General features: G+C 34.5%; 1 protein-coding gene across 22 annotated transcripts in view; it reads right to left on the bottom strand.

Annotated features, from left to right (window-relative positions):
• Nucleotides 1-18,663, bottom strand: part of PICALM (phosphatidylinositol binding clathrin assembly protein) — a 102,165-nt gene that overhangs the window by 10,608 nt on the left and 72,894 nt on the right. For 8 of the 22 annotated variants that reach the window (XM_025419385.3, XM_025419387.3, XM_025419398.3 and 5 more), the window contains 7 exons: nucleotides 13,783-13,890; nucleotides 12,029-12,160; nucleotides 11,902-11,932; nucleotides 11,619-11,718; nucleotides 8,756-8,779; nucleotides 7,303-7,362; nucleotides 5,743-5,847 (listed from right to left, as the gene is read on the bottom strand). In XM_025419385.3, the coding sequence (XP_025275170.1) occupies nucleotides 5,743-5,847; nucleotides 7,303-7,362; nucleotides 8,756-8,779; nucleotides 11,619-11,718; nucleotides 11,902-11,932; nucleotides 12,029-12,160; nucleotides 13,783-13,890 (560 nt within the window). The remainder of the gene's footprint in view (nucleotides 1-5,742; nucleotides 5,848-7,302; nucleotides 7,363-8,755; nucleotides 8,780-11,618; nucleotides 11,719-11,901; nucleotides 11,933-12,028; nucleotides 12,161-13,782; nucleotides 13,891-18,663) is intronic. The other 14 variants (XM_025419388.3, XM_025419396.3, XM_025419393.3 and 11 more) reach the window with 3 other exon arrangements.

Raw genomic sequence — 18,663 nt, 5'->3', positions numbered from 1 at the left:
GAAACAGAAGAACCCAATCTCCATCTTTTTAAGCAACTGACAGTTACATAAGATATCCTAAAAATACAGAAGGAGCCAGCCCCAAAAATGAGAGAACAGGTTAAGTGTATAGGAAGTCATAATTTCAATACTATCCTATAGTCTATTAAAGACAATATCCTAAAGAACAGAGTAGTCTAGTCTGAGCTAACAGCCATCTGGAAGGTACTAGTTTTTTTTTTTTTAATTTTTAATTTTTATTTATTTATGATAGTCACAGAGAGAGGGAGAGAGAGGCAGAGACACAGGCAGAGGGAGAAGCAGGCTCCATGCACCAGGAGCCCGATGTGGGATTCGATCCCGGGCCTCCAGGATCGCGCCCTGAGCCAGAGGCAGGTGCTAAACCGCTGCACCACCCAGGGATCCCTGGAAGGTACTAGTTAACACTAATGCAGCACTTAGAGCAACCTAGATTTAATGTAGGACACAGAACACAATTGTTTGGAATGCCTCACTAAATGGCAAGAAGATAAACATATCTGGTAGGGCTGAGATACTCTCAAAAATATTAAAGTAAGCAAGCAAACAAGAGACCAGAAGATACAAGTTATGCCCTGGGTAATAGATCCCAAAAAGCACAAGAAGCAGGGAAAGATTTTTGGCAAAAGGTGTAGAATTGGGATTTGATTAAAATATTTTATTTTGATGGGATTTCATTTTACATTTAAATTATCATTTACTTCTATGTACAAATAGATGTTACTCTGTCCTCAAGGACAGAATTCATTTGAATTTCATTTGAATCCAAATGAAAAAAGGGAAGAAAATAAGAGAATTGAAAGGTTATTCTGGTTATAACTAGCATTTGAATGGGCAAAATTAATTCAAGGGACTGGCTCAGAATCCTTAAAAACTAGAGGATGAAAAAAATCTCACCTACTTCAAAGATAAACAGTTAAATTTTTAATTATTAAAAATATCCAATCAGGATGCCTAGGTGGCTCAGTGGTTGAGCATCTGCCTTTGGCCCAGGGCGTGATCCTGGAGTCCTGGGATAGAGTCCCATATCCAGCTTCCTGCCCGGAGCCTGTTTCTCCCTCTGCCTGTGTCTCTGCCTCTCTCTGTGTCTCTCATGAATAAATAAAATATTTTTAAAAATCCAATCATGATATTAAAAGTATCTTCATTTCTTGGGTGACAGTCATCTAGTATTTTAGCTTACAGTAACTGTTAGCCAACAAATTAAACCAATTTTAAATATGGCTATAAATTATTACAATGGCTACAAGGAAGTGAAAAAGAGATCAATGAGGAACAATTGAGTTACACAATAGAAAAGGCAAGTTTTCAACCAGATTCACTTCTCTGACAATGTTCAAAACTATTATGAACCAGGAACACAAAAGTAAACAAGCCACATAGAAGCCAGCCTCTACGAGGCTTATAATACATTCCAGGAGTCTCTTGCTAGATTGGATGAGTGGATGGATAGATGGATAGACAGATGGGACAGACGAACAGATGTCAGGTAGTCATTAAGTTCTATAAAGAAAAATAATGCAGGATAAGGGAAAAAACCTCAGATCTCACAAGTACTAGAAAAGAATGAGAGATGACTAAAAAATAAATAATGAGCACCAGGCGATATATGGAAGTGCTGAATCACTATATTATACACCTGAAATTAATTTAACATTTCTGTTAACCAACTGGAATTAAAATGAAACCTTAAAAAATTAAAAATATTGGAAAGGAAAGGAAAAAAATAAATAATAAATCTCCTTTATGATAGATGAAGGATTTCTGGCAAAGACAAGCTATAGCAGAGTAAGGGTTACTTACTGAGAACTGTAAAGGCGTGGGAATTGAAGAACCTGAATGTTCTATTCACTATTACTCTTACAAATATGGAGACTCTGTGAGGTATAGCTGTTAAGACAGAAGGAAAGCTAAAGGAATGGCTTATATGTTCAGTTATATTTAGATTTACTTCCTTAGGCTTCTAAGTATGGAGGTCTGATGCTAAAAATACTGCCTATGGAAGATTGTTCCAGGATCTACAGAATGGATTAAATTAGAAAGGCAAGAAACACAGGGAGACTATTGTAAAATAAAGCATGAGATAAAGGATTCCAATCTGGGTGAAGGCTGCTGAAAGCAAGAAAGATGGATCTAATGATAGCAGAGAAACAATTAGTGGGGCTTTGTGATGAGACAGCTGGAGAACAAAGGGGAGAAAGAATGAAAAGTAATATTAACAGATTTGAGATTCTGGAGTGCCTGGAGGACTCAGTCATTAAGCACCTGACTCTTGATTTTGGCTCAAGTCATGTTCTCAGGGTTGTGAGAGTCTCAGCATGGAGTCTGCTTGAAATTCTCTGCCCCTACCCCGTTTGTGCATACACATGCGAGCTCTCTCTTCCTAAAATAAATACAATCGCAATCTTTAAAAACAGATTTGAGATTCTTTCAACTGATCGAAACACTTCAATGCCACTTGATTTCCTTTTTCTAGTTATTCATTTTCTTCCTTCATGTACTTTCTTCAATTGTAATATTTAGAGATAAGTACATCAAATTTGAAAAAAAATAAAAAAATAAAAATAAAGTACATCAAATTTGATTTCTTAACTTAAAACTTATTACTCTAATGTTCTTATTCTCTTCTCTTCTGGCATAATTTGATTAGGAAAAGGTATTTCATTATCTCTTTTCATGCTCATTGAAATTCTTGCACTTTTTTGGTGTTTCAGTGAGTTATGTGGGTTTTAGAAGGCAACAGGATATAAAACCTGGAATAAGAACAGGCGCTGGGAGCAGCGCTTTTTATAAAGGCAGATTTTTACTACAATTTATTTAACCATATATATATATTTTTTTTTTAAAGATTTTATTTATTTATTCATAGAGACAGAGAGAGAGGCAGAGACACAGACAGAGGAAGGAGCAGGCACCATACAGAGAGCCTGATGTGGGACTTGATCCAGGGTCTCCAGGATCACGCCCTGGGCTACAGGCGGCGCTAAACCACTGCGCCACGGGGGCTGCCCCAACCATATATTTTTTAAAAAAGCAAAATTCATATAAAATGTTTCAGTGAGGCTAAAAGTAGTCCCAAAACTACTGAAGACATTCTTGACCTCTATAGAAGTTATATCCTGGAATGTATAAATGTAATTTATAATCTAGCAGGAAACCCAAAGATTTGTAGAGTGGTTTACCACTGCCAAAAGGAAAACAGCCCTAGTATAGTAGCCATATGGGCTCAATCTCATTAGTAGAGAGGTAGAGTGGTACAAATTAGCCCTGGACCAGAAATCAGGGATTCCTGGAGATAAACTGCATTTCCCCATTTATTTAATTGAAGAACCTTTCCAAATCTTAGCTTTCTCTATGAAATGGGATGGTGATAGTAAGCCTATCTACCTTCAAGATTATTCTGAGAGGAAAGTAAGATAATAAATGCTTAGAAAATGTCAAGCAGTATTCAAGCTTAAGGTTATAATGTATTTTGTTTCTGAGACAGGAATCTGTAAGACGAGACCCAGACTAGACTGAGTATGAAAGGGTTTAGCTACACATCAGGGAAAAAATTATTGTAGTCAGCGGTTTCTGATAAATTTATAGCACTGAAATATAGCTTTTTCTCTTAAATACATTTAAGGTGCTAATCAGTCTATGCATCAAAAATAAAATTATTTTTTAAAAATAAATAATAGGGGCCCCTGGGTGGCTCAGTTGGTCAAGCTTGGGTCCAACTTTTGGTTTCAACTCAGGTCATGATCTCAGGGTCATAAGATCAAGCCCTGAGTCAGGCTCCACACTCAGTGGGGAGTCTGCTTCTCTCCCTCTGCCCCTACCCCCAACACCTGATCTTTCTTAAAAAATAGATCTTAAAAGAAATAAATGATACATATCTGAAGTTAAAAGTATAAATAACAAAAAAAGTATAAGTAACAAAAAACTGAAGGAAATAATAAAGGACACAAGGAAGACATATAATCTCAAGAAAACATCTACATCACTAGAAGTCATCAACATTTTAAAAGATTATCAAGATCTAGTATATTTCTTTAGCAAGTTAAGCCAGTATTTAGGACTACTAGTGGTAAAAGACAGAAGAGAAAGAAAACTGCATACACTCATAATCCATTTTATTAAAATGAATACATATAAAACAGCTGACTTATATAAAAGTTATGGCTGCATCAATTACCCTCACTCCTAGCTATCTTCATTGTAAATACTATGATTAAGGAACAAGAAGAAAAGGCTACTTTAACATGGATAACAGGGGAAAAAAAGAGGCATCTGGGCAAGTATATAAATTGCAAAGAACATGAATTTTTACCTTTTAATCAGAACTAAATTTACTATCCACTCCAAGTTACCAGTTGGTACTCCCTGAGATGGCAATTTATGAACTGAGTTAAATACTCAAAAGACTGAAAAGCAAAAGGACTGAATGCCTGTTGCCTGTGCTTCATAAGTCTATGAAATAAAGAGACTAGATTAAAAATGATCAATATAATTAATATTGGTAGGGTAACATTGTATGCATTTGCAAGTATAATACCACATGTATTCAAGTGGTAAAGGAATAACAAGTCCATTACAAAATGCTCAAACCAATGTCTTCAAATAGGTATTAAACACTTGACAGTAACCAATCAGTTGGCATCAGAAGCAGTGTAAGAAAGGAGTACTTTAACAATTGTAATTATTTTTAATTGTTAAATAGGAGCAGAGCCACAAACAAAATGAGAAGCCATTCTATCACTTCATGAATGTCTCATCTACCATTAGGCCACCAGAGAAGTAAATAACAAAGAAATTGCACATCTCTCCTAACCACGGTGGGGAAGAGCTTAAAAAAAAAAAAAATCCAGATACCCCTAATGCTAACAATAATGAAATGAAAAAGTGTAAATATTTGGGTGAAATTTCAGGAACTGGAAGAGAGGCCTTGAGAAACATCTGAAGAGCAAAGTCTCTCCTTTAAAACGAATTAGGTCAGCATGGCATTTCAAGGTGGTTTTTTTTTTTTTTTTTTAAATATTTTATTTATTTGACAGAGAGAGAGAGCGTGGGTATGAGTGGGCACGCACAAGCAGGGGGGAAGAGGAGAAGCAGCAGGCAGAGGGAGAGGGAGGTGCAGGCTTCTCACTGAGCAGGGGGGCTAATGAGGGGCTTGATCCCAGGACCTTGGGATCATGACCTGGGCCAAAGGGAGATGAAGGGAGATGCTTAACCAACTGAGCCACCCAAGCGCTATTGCGCCCTCACCCCGCTTTGTTTATAAATACAATCCTCAGTGGTAGGAAGTTACCTAATGAAAAAATAACATTCACAATTTTTTGTAGACTTGTCATGTTTCACAAATATCTTAAGGGCAACATCTTTGTTGTAGCACCATTCAAGCCAATACACTGGAGCTCCAAGTTCAAGGTTCACAAAGGAGAGCAAGCCAGAATCATGAACAGAAAGTAGGTTCCTTAACCTCAGAAAAACCATCCTCTGGATTGACCAACTATACGTTGTCAAGAATTTTCCATCCTTAATGTTTGTAATCTGCTTGTCCATTCCTTCCAAATAATATTCTTAAAAGCTCTTAGCTGATAAAGATAGGAAGAAAACAACATCTACCATCAAGGGTAAAAACACTTATAATTTGTTTGTTTCTAAGTTGTATGAAAGGAATTTTTAGCATTCTATTCTTCCTGCATCAGGCCATTAAGAGAGTTACATGTGGCGCATTAATACCTGTGCTCCTGATACAGGACCAAAGGGGTTTGGTGGTCTCATGACAGGCTGGCTGTATATTAAGGTTGGTTGTGTCATTACAGGTACACTTCCCATCTGAGGAGGCTAAAAAACAGAAAAATATTAAGTTAATTAATATTATTATCTTCTTTAGGTAGTAAATAAAAAGGACGACAGGAATGGAAAATACTAGTACCTTTAACTCAAAGGAAAAATTCTTGTAAATACAAATAAAACAACTATAAATTCTTGTGTTTTTTTTTTGAAAGTCTTTAATGTGTTCAATTCTAAAATTTGTAAAAAAAAAAAAAAAGGTTTAAATTTAAGCAAAATGTAAACCTTTCTACAGTATAGCAGACAAAATAATTTTAACCAATCCAAAATTTCCAAACTTGCAGTTTTAAACATAGGAAAACTTAAAACTAGGTTAAAATGGCTAAGATATTTCAAAGCAAACTGCCTTTGTACATCAAACCACGTTCTTATGCCATCATGCAAGTGATCTTAAGTAAATACTTTGAAAAGTGTTATTGTCTGTGGTTTTCCTTTTATTTCAGCTATTGTTAGGGGAAAACCAAGAAGAGGCTTAAATAACACTCGAAGAGGTTAGTTCATTGAGTAACTGAAAATAGAATCTCAACCATCTCTTTAAAAATTACTACTCCACAGTATAAAATTAACACAAATAAGTAACCAAATAGAACATACAGAAATCACTCCATTATTTTGGTTAAAACACCATACTCTAAAATCTTATCTTTCTACAAATTCTATTTAACCTTTTAATGAAACTCCTACTTATAGCAAGAGCTTCACTTTAACTTTATGAGATTTTGAGCACATTCCTTTCTTCTATGGTAACCACCAATACAAAAGCTATGAAATTTCTTCATATGTAGGCAAAAAGCTACTCTCACAAGATGTAAATAAAGTAGCACAGCAGCCACAGTAGCAATCCCAAGGGACCTGGTGCTGCCTCCTACCAGCAACAGTTCCTCAAACACATATAGGGGACTGAAGTCATTACCTCCATTTCTTTTCTAAGTGAGTCACATGTTAAGAAAGTTGGGAGAGTAAGGACAGTGTAGAATATGGATTGTGGGCAGCTTAAAGGTAAAATGAGTATTTCTGTATGGTAGCAATCACGGTCATAGGCAAGTTTCTCTGGCCTGTACTGAACTAAATTTGTCCCTACACAATTTGAGAAATGTTAAATCCTCCCTTCCCCTTACAGTATTAAGGTTATACAACTTAAATGGTATTAATGTAAGGTCACACAAGCAAAGGGTTGGAATTAATATCAATGTTTAAATGAGTCTGTAATACATATAAAGTGCTTAGCAAAGTTATGAGAGGAAAAATAAGCCAAGTAATACTGTGAACATTAATAAGTGGTGTATCTGCTGTATAATGACTATTCTAGAAATACTTATGATACCAATGCTCTATGTTTGGCACTAAGGGTACGCACCAAGTTCTTTTTTTTACTTAAGTCTCTATTAAGGCATGTTAACTATGAATCAATCTATTTTCAAAAATTGTGTTTGGAAAAATACTTACGATTCCATATCCTATCATGCCTGTGGGTGTAGTAGCAGGATAGGCCATTACAGGGGGTGCCTGACATGGTGGAGAAAAGATAAACAAGGACGTATAACTCACGTATGTCAACTGAGTTCAAGGAATCAATAGCTGCAGTTCCACTAAAAAGAATTGCTAAGACAGCTGTGATTAAATGGGACATTTGTGATCATTAATAACTGTGTCAGTTAATGCTCAATGAAAAAGAGTGTCTTGAAATTAGCAGAAAAGCAGAATTATTAGAAAAAAATCACTTAAACTTAGATATAACAGTGATCTAAAATTTCAGTGTGCTTTTTTACAGCTTTAAAAATCTTCAAATTTTAAAAAATATTGAAAGTTCTAAAATTTAAAATCTATCACTATCATAAAAAATATTTACCAAGAAAAAGTAATATTAGTGAATGTTTTCCTAGGTGCTTCATTTTTATGAGCAAGGAAAAAAAATCAAAGATCCCAAATCAATTAATAATCTAATCTTCCAAAAAACTAGTTTCTTAAAGACCTCATTCACTTTTTTCAAAGAACCCCATAGATTTCAAAACACTGGGTATGACTATTTCTAGGACACACACAGTTCTTATACAGAGTACATATATTAACATTCCTTCTAATTTACTCTAAATTATTTAAACTATCTTCTGCAAAGCACCAATTTGGAGGAGCAATAAATTTTTAAACCTGTTTATGCTTTAATGCTTAAAACAGCCACCTAGCCCTAGATCTTTAAGGTCCACTCCTCCTACTCTAACTTATGCTCTATAAATATACAATCTGAGCACAAAATCATTTTAGATATATTTGCTGTCTTAACAACATTCCCTGTGTGTGTGTTATCTTATAATGAAAACTGAAATTGAATACAGGAGAAAGACCAATAACATTGCTGAAACATAAAAAATAACTGAAAGTATATGGCAATTTGAACATATGCATGGAGAAGTTAAATGAAGCATAACTAAAGTGAATAGTTAAAAGTTTAGTATTTCAGTGAGCATATGTAGGACTTATTGGTCTCTCCCTACTTCAAAACTGAGAGCTGCAAGAGCAGTAGACAAACTGCCAAGTACAGCAGAAGCCTGTAAGATTTCATGCAATTGTTATTCTCAACATTACCACAATCAACATTTCCCTTCATTCAGAAATCATCAAGTGCATAGTGGCAGCACAGATACACACACAGAGACACCCAGCCATCTGACAGCAAATGGCAGAATATTAAGCAAGAAAAAAAAATCTGTATTTCCCATGCCACCATTAGAATCAATTCTGCAACACATCCATGAAATCAGTAGATGCTAGAAAGAATTTTTGGCACATTGAAAATCTGAATGTGAAAACAAGTAATAGCTGGAAGGTTATGAGATTCTGCTATAGCAGTTGTTAATAGCATGCCAATTTATTGCAAAAAGGCTAGTTTTTGGTCACTTACGTATTGTGGAAAATGCATGCCATTCTGTTTTTCCCAGGGAGAACAATTACATAATGCAATAACACTGGATTAGAACAAATACTTACACAACAGAAAATACACAGAGAGCATTTTAGTTCACATGTACATTCACTAACTACCTTAAATCCCTTGTATTTCCAATATCTAACAGAAGAATACCTATACTAAAACACTATCAAGGTTGACAAGGGAAATTTAATCTCTGGCATAATCCCCTTACAAATCTAATAGTTTATTACAAATATCATAAAACATAAGCTCTATCAGTAGTGTCAATACTGCAAAATTTAGTGCATCCCATAAACAGGGCTGCAGCATACATCTACCACTCAGGAAAAAAAGCAAGCAGTAATTAAAAATAATTTGTAGTATATCATTATCATATATATTAATAAAATATCAATGGATTTTTTTACTTAAAAACGTTCAAAAACCTTGACAGTGTTTATGGATTAATAAAAAGGTTAGAAATGTAAAGAAATGTCATAAGCAGCAGTTTATCTAAGTAGTAAACCACATCACCAACCCTATATGTTAGTCATTAAAAAGAAACTATGAAATACATACATACAAGTATTTTAACAAAATTCTTAAGAGATGACACACATGACACAGTGCCATAAATCTCATTAACTTACATACATATTCTAAATGGTTAAATACCTATTATATTCTAGTAGTCAATCTTAAGTGCTATCTACAAACTTCTAATATTTCATATATATTAATACTAACTTAATACAAAATAAAATATTCACTGTATTTTCATATCAGTATTTGGATTTGTATCAGTTCTCATGTATTATCAATGTACAATTCACACCCAAGGCTATAAAATCCAGTACCCTAACCTCCTGTCATCCCCTGGTCAGTGAAGTATGTTACAGTGCAGAAAAATAATGGATTGAGAGTCAGAAGGAATGGATTTCAACTAAAATCTGCTTTCTAGATGTTTTGTACTTACAAAAGAAAAACTGCATAACTTTATTCTTATAATTGGGATGCTATCAATTCAAACTTCCCTAAGAATGCACTGTTAACAGACTCAAGATAGGGCATATGTATGTGTAAAAACCGGACAGCTAATTAAATGCAAGGATTTATTATTAGTAATGGCAGTGAGCCCTATCAATGAAAAATTACTGACTTAAAAGGTGGCTAAATTAAAAAAAGGGGGGGGGTTAAATTTCATTATTATTTTCCATTTAAGAAGATTAAACCTAACAAAACTGTTTAGATAACGTCACAAATTTTATAAGTACACTAATTTTAGATGAGCCCTAGTAATTTTAATGTATGATTAACTCCAGGAAAACAGGGTGGTGCTCTGGAAGTGATTTAATACAAGAAAATAGCTAATATGGTGGTCTTTAACAACAGGAAGGCTACAATGTGTAGCCTATGCAATCAAAATGATGCTATTTCCAGAGTAATGTAAGAAATCATGTTTTAAATTCTTCTATAAGAAGAAATTGGTTTTCTCAGATGCAGGAAAACTTAACTGCACTGGTACAACAGCAGCTGACCAAAGATAGGGGTACAACCAGTTACAAAGCTACCCTAGGACAACCATACCTTAGAATGCTTAAAAGCATTAGTAGAACTTCTTCAGTACTAGATGCCAACTAGATACTTAGCACATACAATTAATCCTCACTTTTCATGAAACCTGTATTCACAAATTTGCTTACTTGCTAAAATTTGTGATCCTCAAAATCAATGTTTGTGGTGCTTTCAAGGTCAATGACATACATGCACAGAGGGGTAAAAAATGTGTTGCTTAACACGTTCATTCTCAGCTAAGGTTGAGCCAGGTGAGGTCCTGCCTTGTTTCAGCTCTGATATAAAGATGATCAGTGGGACTGAGAAGGTAGACAACAATGTAGTGTTACTACTGCAACAAGTTCTGGCTCTGGAGCCATCTGGATAGGGCTAGAATCTCAAGTCTGGCACCTGTTGGGCAGCAGCCTCAGGTAAGCAATTCATTTAACGTGAATTGCATTTTCTTTTTTGTTTGAAAAACAAACAAAAAAGGCATCTACTAGAACTTTTTTTTAGGGTTTAAGATTATAATGAATGTAAGGTCAGGGTGTGGGTGTATACATACACATGTAATTGATTCTCCTTGTCTGCTGCACTGACACTGTTAAAGTAACCCAACATTAAATCGGTGAACACTGAACTATTACTAAAGGAAATATGCATGTATATATGTGTGTGAACCTAGCAATGGTTCAGTGTTCAGAGGATTTTAAGACTATAACTAGAGAAGTAAGGAAAATCAGCACTATGTACTATTTGTTAATATCAACAAAAACCAAGCAGTATAGTTTCTTTACCAATGGTGAGATCAGAAAAACACTAGACACTGTATATTCTGGATAAATAAATAATAAATCTGACATCAGCAGTAAAAGGTAATGATTAAAGGAGTTTATGCTCTGAGGTTAGGCTTCCTGGGTTCTAAAACTCCACCCAATCACTTATGAACTCTGGGATCCTAGGCATATCATGTAATAACTCTGTGCCTCGCTTTCATCTGCACAATGGGGGCAGTATAGTTATTACTACATAAGGTTAATTTGAGGATTATAGAAAATAAAGTCACACATTTATTAGAATAATGCGTGGCACAAAATAACCTTTAAATAAATGTTAGCTACTAAAATATACCTGACAAATACAGTCAATCAGCTTCCTTAAAAAAATATATATATACAAATTACTTATGTATCTAAAACTCAATAAATAATCTTTCCAATTAAGAGCTATCACTTTTAAAACATTTTCACGTTCCACATCCTCCTAAATTATTCATGTTACTGTGAGCTTTTCAACTCACCATTGTTGCAGCATTCCAAGCAGTTGTTGGTGCAACCTTTGGTTGCCAGTTAGATCCTCCAGTTAGCTTCTTTTCACCTGGCTGACTCCAATTTACATCACTTGAAATAAACGTAAGTGAGAACATTAAATGTCTGTGATTATACAAAGTTTCTTTACTATTCACTTAGATTGAACAAAAAGCATTTAAGATGCAGATCTGACATCTCTATGCATACTTTTGAGATGAAAGCCAATTTGACTCTAAATGGCACATGGGGAAATAAGACATAGAAAACACTCACTTCTTAGTAGTTCCATTTCCAATGCCAAGATCTAGGGCAGGAAAAACAGAAAGCATTTAAAAACGAGATTCATTTCTATAATACAACTTATTTTAAAGAGGATTAAAAGAATCCAAAGAATACTTACTGCCCACAAGGTTGGCTAAGGATGAATCCAAGTCATCAGATACTAACTTGTTAGGTGGGAGTTTGGCAACAGGAAGACTCTGGTTCTGAGAGGCCACTGTTGGCTTGAGAAGTCCACCTAGTTCATCAAAGCCTTAAAGTTACAAACAGATGAAATAGGATTTGTAAGGGACTTTATGGTGCTACAACTATCTACAGGAGATCTCTGCCTTTTCTACTTGTTTGCTGGAAAATCCTCCACGACACTGGGCACTAATAAATGCCTTTAAATGGAAAAGGGAGAAATTCACCATTTCAAAGTTAACTGATTGAAAAGGCAACTTTGCTTTAAGAAAAATCATGTCCTATTTCACGACAAAATTATATTAAGGTAGACAGAAAAAAAAAAAAAAAAGAAGGATTTGAGTAAACAATTCTTATTCCAAAGTTGTGAAAAAGAAGGGAATGGAATGTAATTCTCTCCCTCACTGGCAATATTTTCTGAAGATTCACTTAAATATACCTAAAGAAATTTAGATTAAAAAATACATCTCTGTATCTTTGAAAAATGTTTCTTCTAAGAAATATTTTATAGACCTCTTTATATTCTTCAAATTGGAGAATGTAAGGTATATGTATATATATTCCTACATTAGAAGGAAGTGAAAATGAACCATTTGATTATCACTTTTCTTCTGTCTAAAAACACTTAACCTAAATTATATCTAAGAAGTTACTAACCTTATGCTTCAAATTGTATTAAACCATCTAGTAAACTAGGACATTGCTTAGAATTGAAAATAAAATCCCTTAAGGTTCTCTACCAAAAAGAGAAACTAAAGTGAATCCAATCAAACAAACCCACTAAAGGACTCAATAGCATGATAATAATAGAGAATTTGAAAAAGAAAGTCACCAAAAATGATGGTTTACAAAATATTAACAGTTGATCTCTATTTCCTTTATCCTTTTTTCCCAGAAAGACAAACGCAAAAGGAAAAAGTCAAATGCATCAAAAAATATAATAAACCTACTAGCACACAGATAAAAACTTCTTAGAGTTCATATATACTCTTTATAAGCTTGTTTACGTTTTGTATAACTGATTATATATTATAAAATTTAAAAAATGCCTCAGTATGTTTAAATGGCTTGAACTTACTAACCAAAATCAAAGGTCATCCCATTGTAAGAATAATCAATTTTATGGAAATTCTTAATCTTTATAAACTTCAAATCAACAAGATATTAAATGAAAACAAATGGAAATCTGGCTCTAAAATTTATGTAAGTTCTTTTAAGACAAGTGAACAAGCATACTTAGAAAGAACCATCCTTAAAATACTAAAAAGCCCCCACAGCTCTGATATTTAATATATTCTAGAGCTGTTTAACTCAACAAGTCAGGTACCAAAGGTTTTATTTTCCTACTTTTCAAAAAAGCCAATTTCATTTCAGTAAAGGTAAAAATTGTAATGATTACAAAGCACAACATTCTACACATAGTCATTAGCAACTTACCTATCTAATCTGAGTAAGATCTTATTTAGTTCTGGGAGAAACAAAATCCTCCCAGAGTCAAACTGCCACTAAGAAAAGGGCAACAGTTAATAATTCCTTGAAATTCTCATCTAGTGGTTAGGAGAAGAGGAACAACTTCACTGGCTATCCCAGTTTAATCTATTTACACATGCTCAGAAGAGTATTATTATCTGTCCTCACACAGAATCTAAATGAGAACATTATAGTAGTGTTAATAAAACAATTTTTTCTTACCCCCAGAATCTACAATAACATTGGTAGATTTATTTCCAAACACAGACTCAAAGTCAACATTAAGGCCAGCTGAAGGATGTGGCTGTGCAACTGGAGATGGAGTGAATCCTAAGAAAAACCAAAATGGAAAAAGCTCAATTCTTTAATAACTCTACATTTATAGCTCTTAATAATACTGACAACAGAATGGAAAAAGCAATAAATTCCCCCCAATGAAAAACAAGGTCAATCCTTAAGCAAAATGTTTCTTAATACTACGCATCTTTTTGTGGTAATGACATTTTCCACAACAAAATCATCCTACTGACAAAAAAGTAACAAAAGAACAACTGAAGTTGAACTACTGAGTTTGTTTCATTACAAAAGTAAAATCTTTAGGTTTTCCCTTAATTTTGTATGCAGATGATGTTTTTATAAACTAAAAACACCTAAAATTCCAGGACTTTGCATAAAGCAAAATATATACATAATGCAAACGATCGCTTGGTAATGAAATACGTTTTCTATGGTGCTTTTAAAAATATGAATCTGGGCAGCCTGGGTGGCTCGGCAGTTTAGTGCCGTCTTCAGCCCGGGACCTGATCCTGGAGACCTGGGATCGAGTCCCATGCTGGGCTCCCTGCATGGAGCCTGTTTCTCCCTCTGCCTGTGTCTCTGCCTCTCTCTCTGTGTGTCTCTCATGAATAAATAAATAAAATCTTTATAAATAAATAAATGAATGAATGAATGAATGAATGAATGAATGAATGAATATTAAAAAATAAAATAATCTACTTAGTATCCCCAGGAGTCAGTCTTCTCACCTACTCACCTTCCATTATTTCTCTCACCTTCCTTCCTCCCTTCAATGGTTAATCAAATGCAATACGGTTTAAGTTCATTTGAAAAGTAACAGCATTACAATCCACTAATTAAAGTTACAATCCACTAATCCTCATGACCCCCTTGTGCCCAGGTGCCTTTCGACTATCAAAAAAAATAAGAGATGCCTGGATGGTAAAAGAGGTTAAAGCGTTAGACTCTTGGTTTCAGCTCAGGTCATGATCTCAAGAACCAGTCAGGTTTTTGAGATTGAGCCCATATCAGGCTCTATGCTCACCCTGCAGGAGTCTGCTTCTCTGCTCCTGCCCTCCCCTTGCTCATGTGCTCTCTCTCTCTCTCAAATAAATAAATAAATCTAAGTAAATAAATAAAACAGACTATTTTCGACTCCTGATCACCCACCCTCTAACTTCAACTTGTTACTTCAACAGTGAAGTGGACAACTATACAATTAAACATGCTAATTTACCTAACTCTGAAATACCAGAACATAAATAGAAAACTCTCTTCTTTCCTATTACACTGATGCTACTGGTATTAAGCCAACACTCAGCTCCTACCTCTGAAACCAGCCTATCCTGAGGTAACAAATGAAGATTTTTCAATTGTGAGGGGTAGTATTTTTGTGAAGTGAGGTTCTGAATTTCTTGGGTTTGAAAAATTAAAATCATTTAAAATTATTCAGTCACATGATTTGGAAAGCTTTCAACCACTGAGTGTATATCTAAATAGAACTAAATAGTCCAGCAAGGATCACAAAGGAATTTTTTTACTTTGTGGAAGGCTATCATCATAAATGGCTCCTAAACTCTCTTCACCGCTAAATTCTAGAAAACCCAAATATGTGTGTGTATAAAAACTAGTATTAGAAGATTATCAAGTACATTAGGGAGAAGTTCAACTTTTCAGTCCTAAACACAGGCTCTCTTCACTCTCTCAACTTTCTGCTAAAGGACTTTCACAGTCTGTCAGAATCTCACTTTCAATTCTTAATGTACTTAATTACCAGGATATAAAGTATAATGATAATTGTACTAAAATGACTGATCTTAAAGAAAACTGTAAAAAGTAAGATAAGATTTGGTGAGAAGTCCACGAAAATCCTCAAAAACAATGACTTATAATGACTCACACAGCTGGTAAACATCAATAATATTACTTTAAAAATAGCATTTTAGATCTAGCATGAGTATTCTGTAGGACACAAATTCTTAAAAATGTTTTTATTGCAGGGACGCCTGGGTGGCTCAGTTGGTTAAGGGGCTGACTCTTGGTTTCAGCTCAGATCATGATCTCAGACACCTGGGATCAAGCCCCCAGAGTCTGGGCTCTGCCTTCAGCAGAAAATCTGCTTGGGATTTTCTCTCCCTCTGCCTCTGTCCCTCTCCTTGCTCGTGGCTACATACTCTCTCTCAAGTCTTTTTTAAAAAGTTATTTCATAATTACTTAACTCTTAAACTACTTTAAAAACAATGGCCATACAATGAGAACACAAACACTATCAAAATATAAAATAATTTAGTATGTAAGTATGACGATTCATTAAGAGATTCCCAGATTTTCTAGACTTAACATTTTAAAGTGTACAAACCTTCTAAGAATTACATCATGGGCTCAGGATTCTTCTCATAATTCCTTACAAAAAGAACTGATGTATCTACTCAAGGAAGACAAAAACCTACTGTGCTTAATTACATACCCATGCTACCATCATAGGATAAGAAGTACACATATTGTTCTTTAAATGATTCTGGAAACAGTACCTTGGCTAGACCTCCAAAGTTTAGAAAATACAAAAATTTATAACTAGGATAGCATATCAAATTCCTGTTTTCTCCTGCTATTTGACTCTAGCTTTCTAGAATCTGGTTAATATCACAGATAGGCCTATTTTTTATAGTAATCTATTTGTTACTTTCTGTAAAGAGAGGAGACATTTCTTGAGGCCCCTGGGGATATCAATCTGTGGAACTCTTAGACTATTACCTAAAAGTATAAAAGGTTTGAGGGATATAAAGTAATCCAGAGATAGCACTTCAAATTTAAAAAGTCTCTAGGTATACAAAAGGAAAAAGTAAAAAGAAATTTTGAAAAAATTATAAAAGCTGATTGGCTATCAGGGAAGCAAGCAATAAATTTCAAACTAACAATCTTTTAAGTAATAAACATCTATAATACCTCTTCAAGGTAAGAGTTCTAAATTATCATTTCAATGAACATTATCAATTTAAGAGTCTTTTATCCCAAGTCATTTTCTGGGAAACAGGATCTAATTTTTAAAAGTCACTATAAAGTTACTAAAAACAAACTATTGTCACAATTTCAAAAGGAAAATTTAGGGACAAAAAAAAAGATGAATAGGCTCTCCGAGTTAAGGTTAACTGTATAAAATAATCATGATAGGGGATCCCTGAGTGGCTCAGCAGTTTAGCGCCAGCCTTTGGCCCAGGGCACGATCCTAGAGTCCCGGGATCAAGTCCCACGTCGGGCTCCTGGCATGGGGCCTGCTTCTCCCTCTGCCTGTGTCTCTGCCTCTCTCTCTGTGTCTATCATAAATAAATAAATAAATAAATCTTTAAAAAAAAAATCATGATATTGCCTACTATCATTTCACCAAGGCCCAGTGAAAACTCCACCACTGACCACCACTAATTCATAGATTAATAATTTAGAAACCACTGCCCAGCAGAGCAAATCTCAGAAGGACAATTATAAATTAATTGAAAGGTGTAAGATGAACAAACTTTGGGACAGAAAGGGATTCCAAACACTTTCCAGAAAAATTTACTGTTTTGTTAAGGGATTTTGGTGGTAGTTCCATAATAAATTAGGTCTCATACTTTTTGTGAAAGTAACTTCTACTATTTACTAAACCCTATTAAACACTAAGCAAGAACTTTCTCAACAGTATCTTATTTAAACCTCACAATAACCCTAGGAGACAGTTATTATTATCCTCATTTTACAGTTGAGGAAACAAAGAGATTAAACATGGTTACTCAAGGTCAAAGATTAATTAAGTGGCAAAACCAAGACTTAAACCCCAAATTGTGTGATTCCAGAATTGTGTTTCAGGGGTTTTCAGTTTAGCTTAAGTATTTCATCTTATATAAACTAGTAAGTAGAAAAAAGAAAATTCTATTATTACAGCTCTAATAATGAATTATATTTATTCAACTATTAAATTTCTTGAGCTTCTCGTAGTAAATGCTATAGGCCAAAAAGGTCAACAACTTGTGGCAATTTTAAAGTCTAGAAGCATTAAAAAAAGTGTTCAAGGCAGTATCTGAAAATTAAATAGTAATTTAGGTAAAAGCTATATTCCAAATATAAAATGATTTGCATACACAAGATAGTTTTCAATAGTAGTTTTAATGATAATTCTATGTACCAGGTGTAGTGCTGGACATTACAAAGTCATATATGGAAACCTCATTATTATCCCAATTTTCATAGACTTAGAAAGGTTAAATACTTGTTTCAAGTCACACAGGTAAGGCAGTAGAACTGGAATTCAAATGCAAACTCACTGGATTCTAAACACATACTTTCCATCAAATGTCTTCATAAATTCCATTTTTAAATCCGTTTAATCATGCTCACCTCTGCTGGGTCAAGAATCTCAATTCTTTAGTTGTATCAAACCTACTTTTAATGCCAACTGCACTAAGGTAATCAACTCCTATCCATACACACACACACACACACACACAAATTCAGCTGGATTTTGGGGCTTCATTACTACTGCGCTGGCCTAGAACATATCTGGAAAGACAGAAGTGAACATAAAATTGGCCATGCCTCTCTGGAAACAGTTCCCCATTTCTAATGCCTTTGCAGTGCTGAACAAGCACACGTTTCCAGGAGATTTCCCCTACATCTGTGCCACAACTGCTCAGATCAAAATTATTCAGTGTTCTATCACTAACATCTATACAAAGAGCTTCAAGTTCCATAAGCTTGTAATAATAGTAAAACATTATAAGCTCCTCTGAAAATGTGAACCTTTTGAGTATGGATTAAAGTAGGGAGAAGACAAGCATCCATTCACAAAACAAT

Source organism: Canis lupus, chromosome 21 (genome assembly GCF_003254725.2).
Source record: "Canis lupus dingo isolate Sandy chromosome 21, ASM325472v2, whole genome shotgun sequence".
Classification (NCBI taxonomy): Eukaryota; Metazoa; Chordata; class Mammalia; order Carnivora; family Canidae; genus Canis; species Canis lupus.
This window is presented reverse-complemented; position numbering and strand designations above follow the sequence as displayed.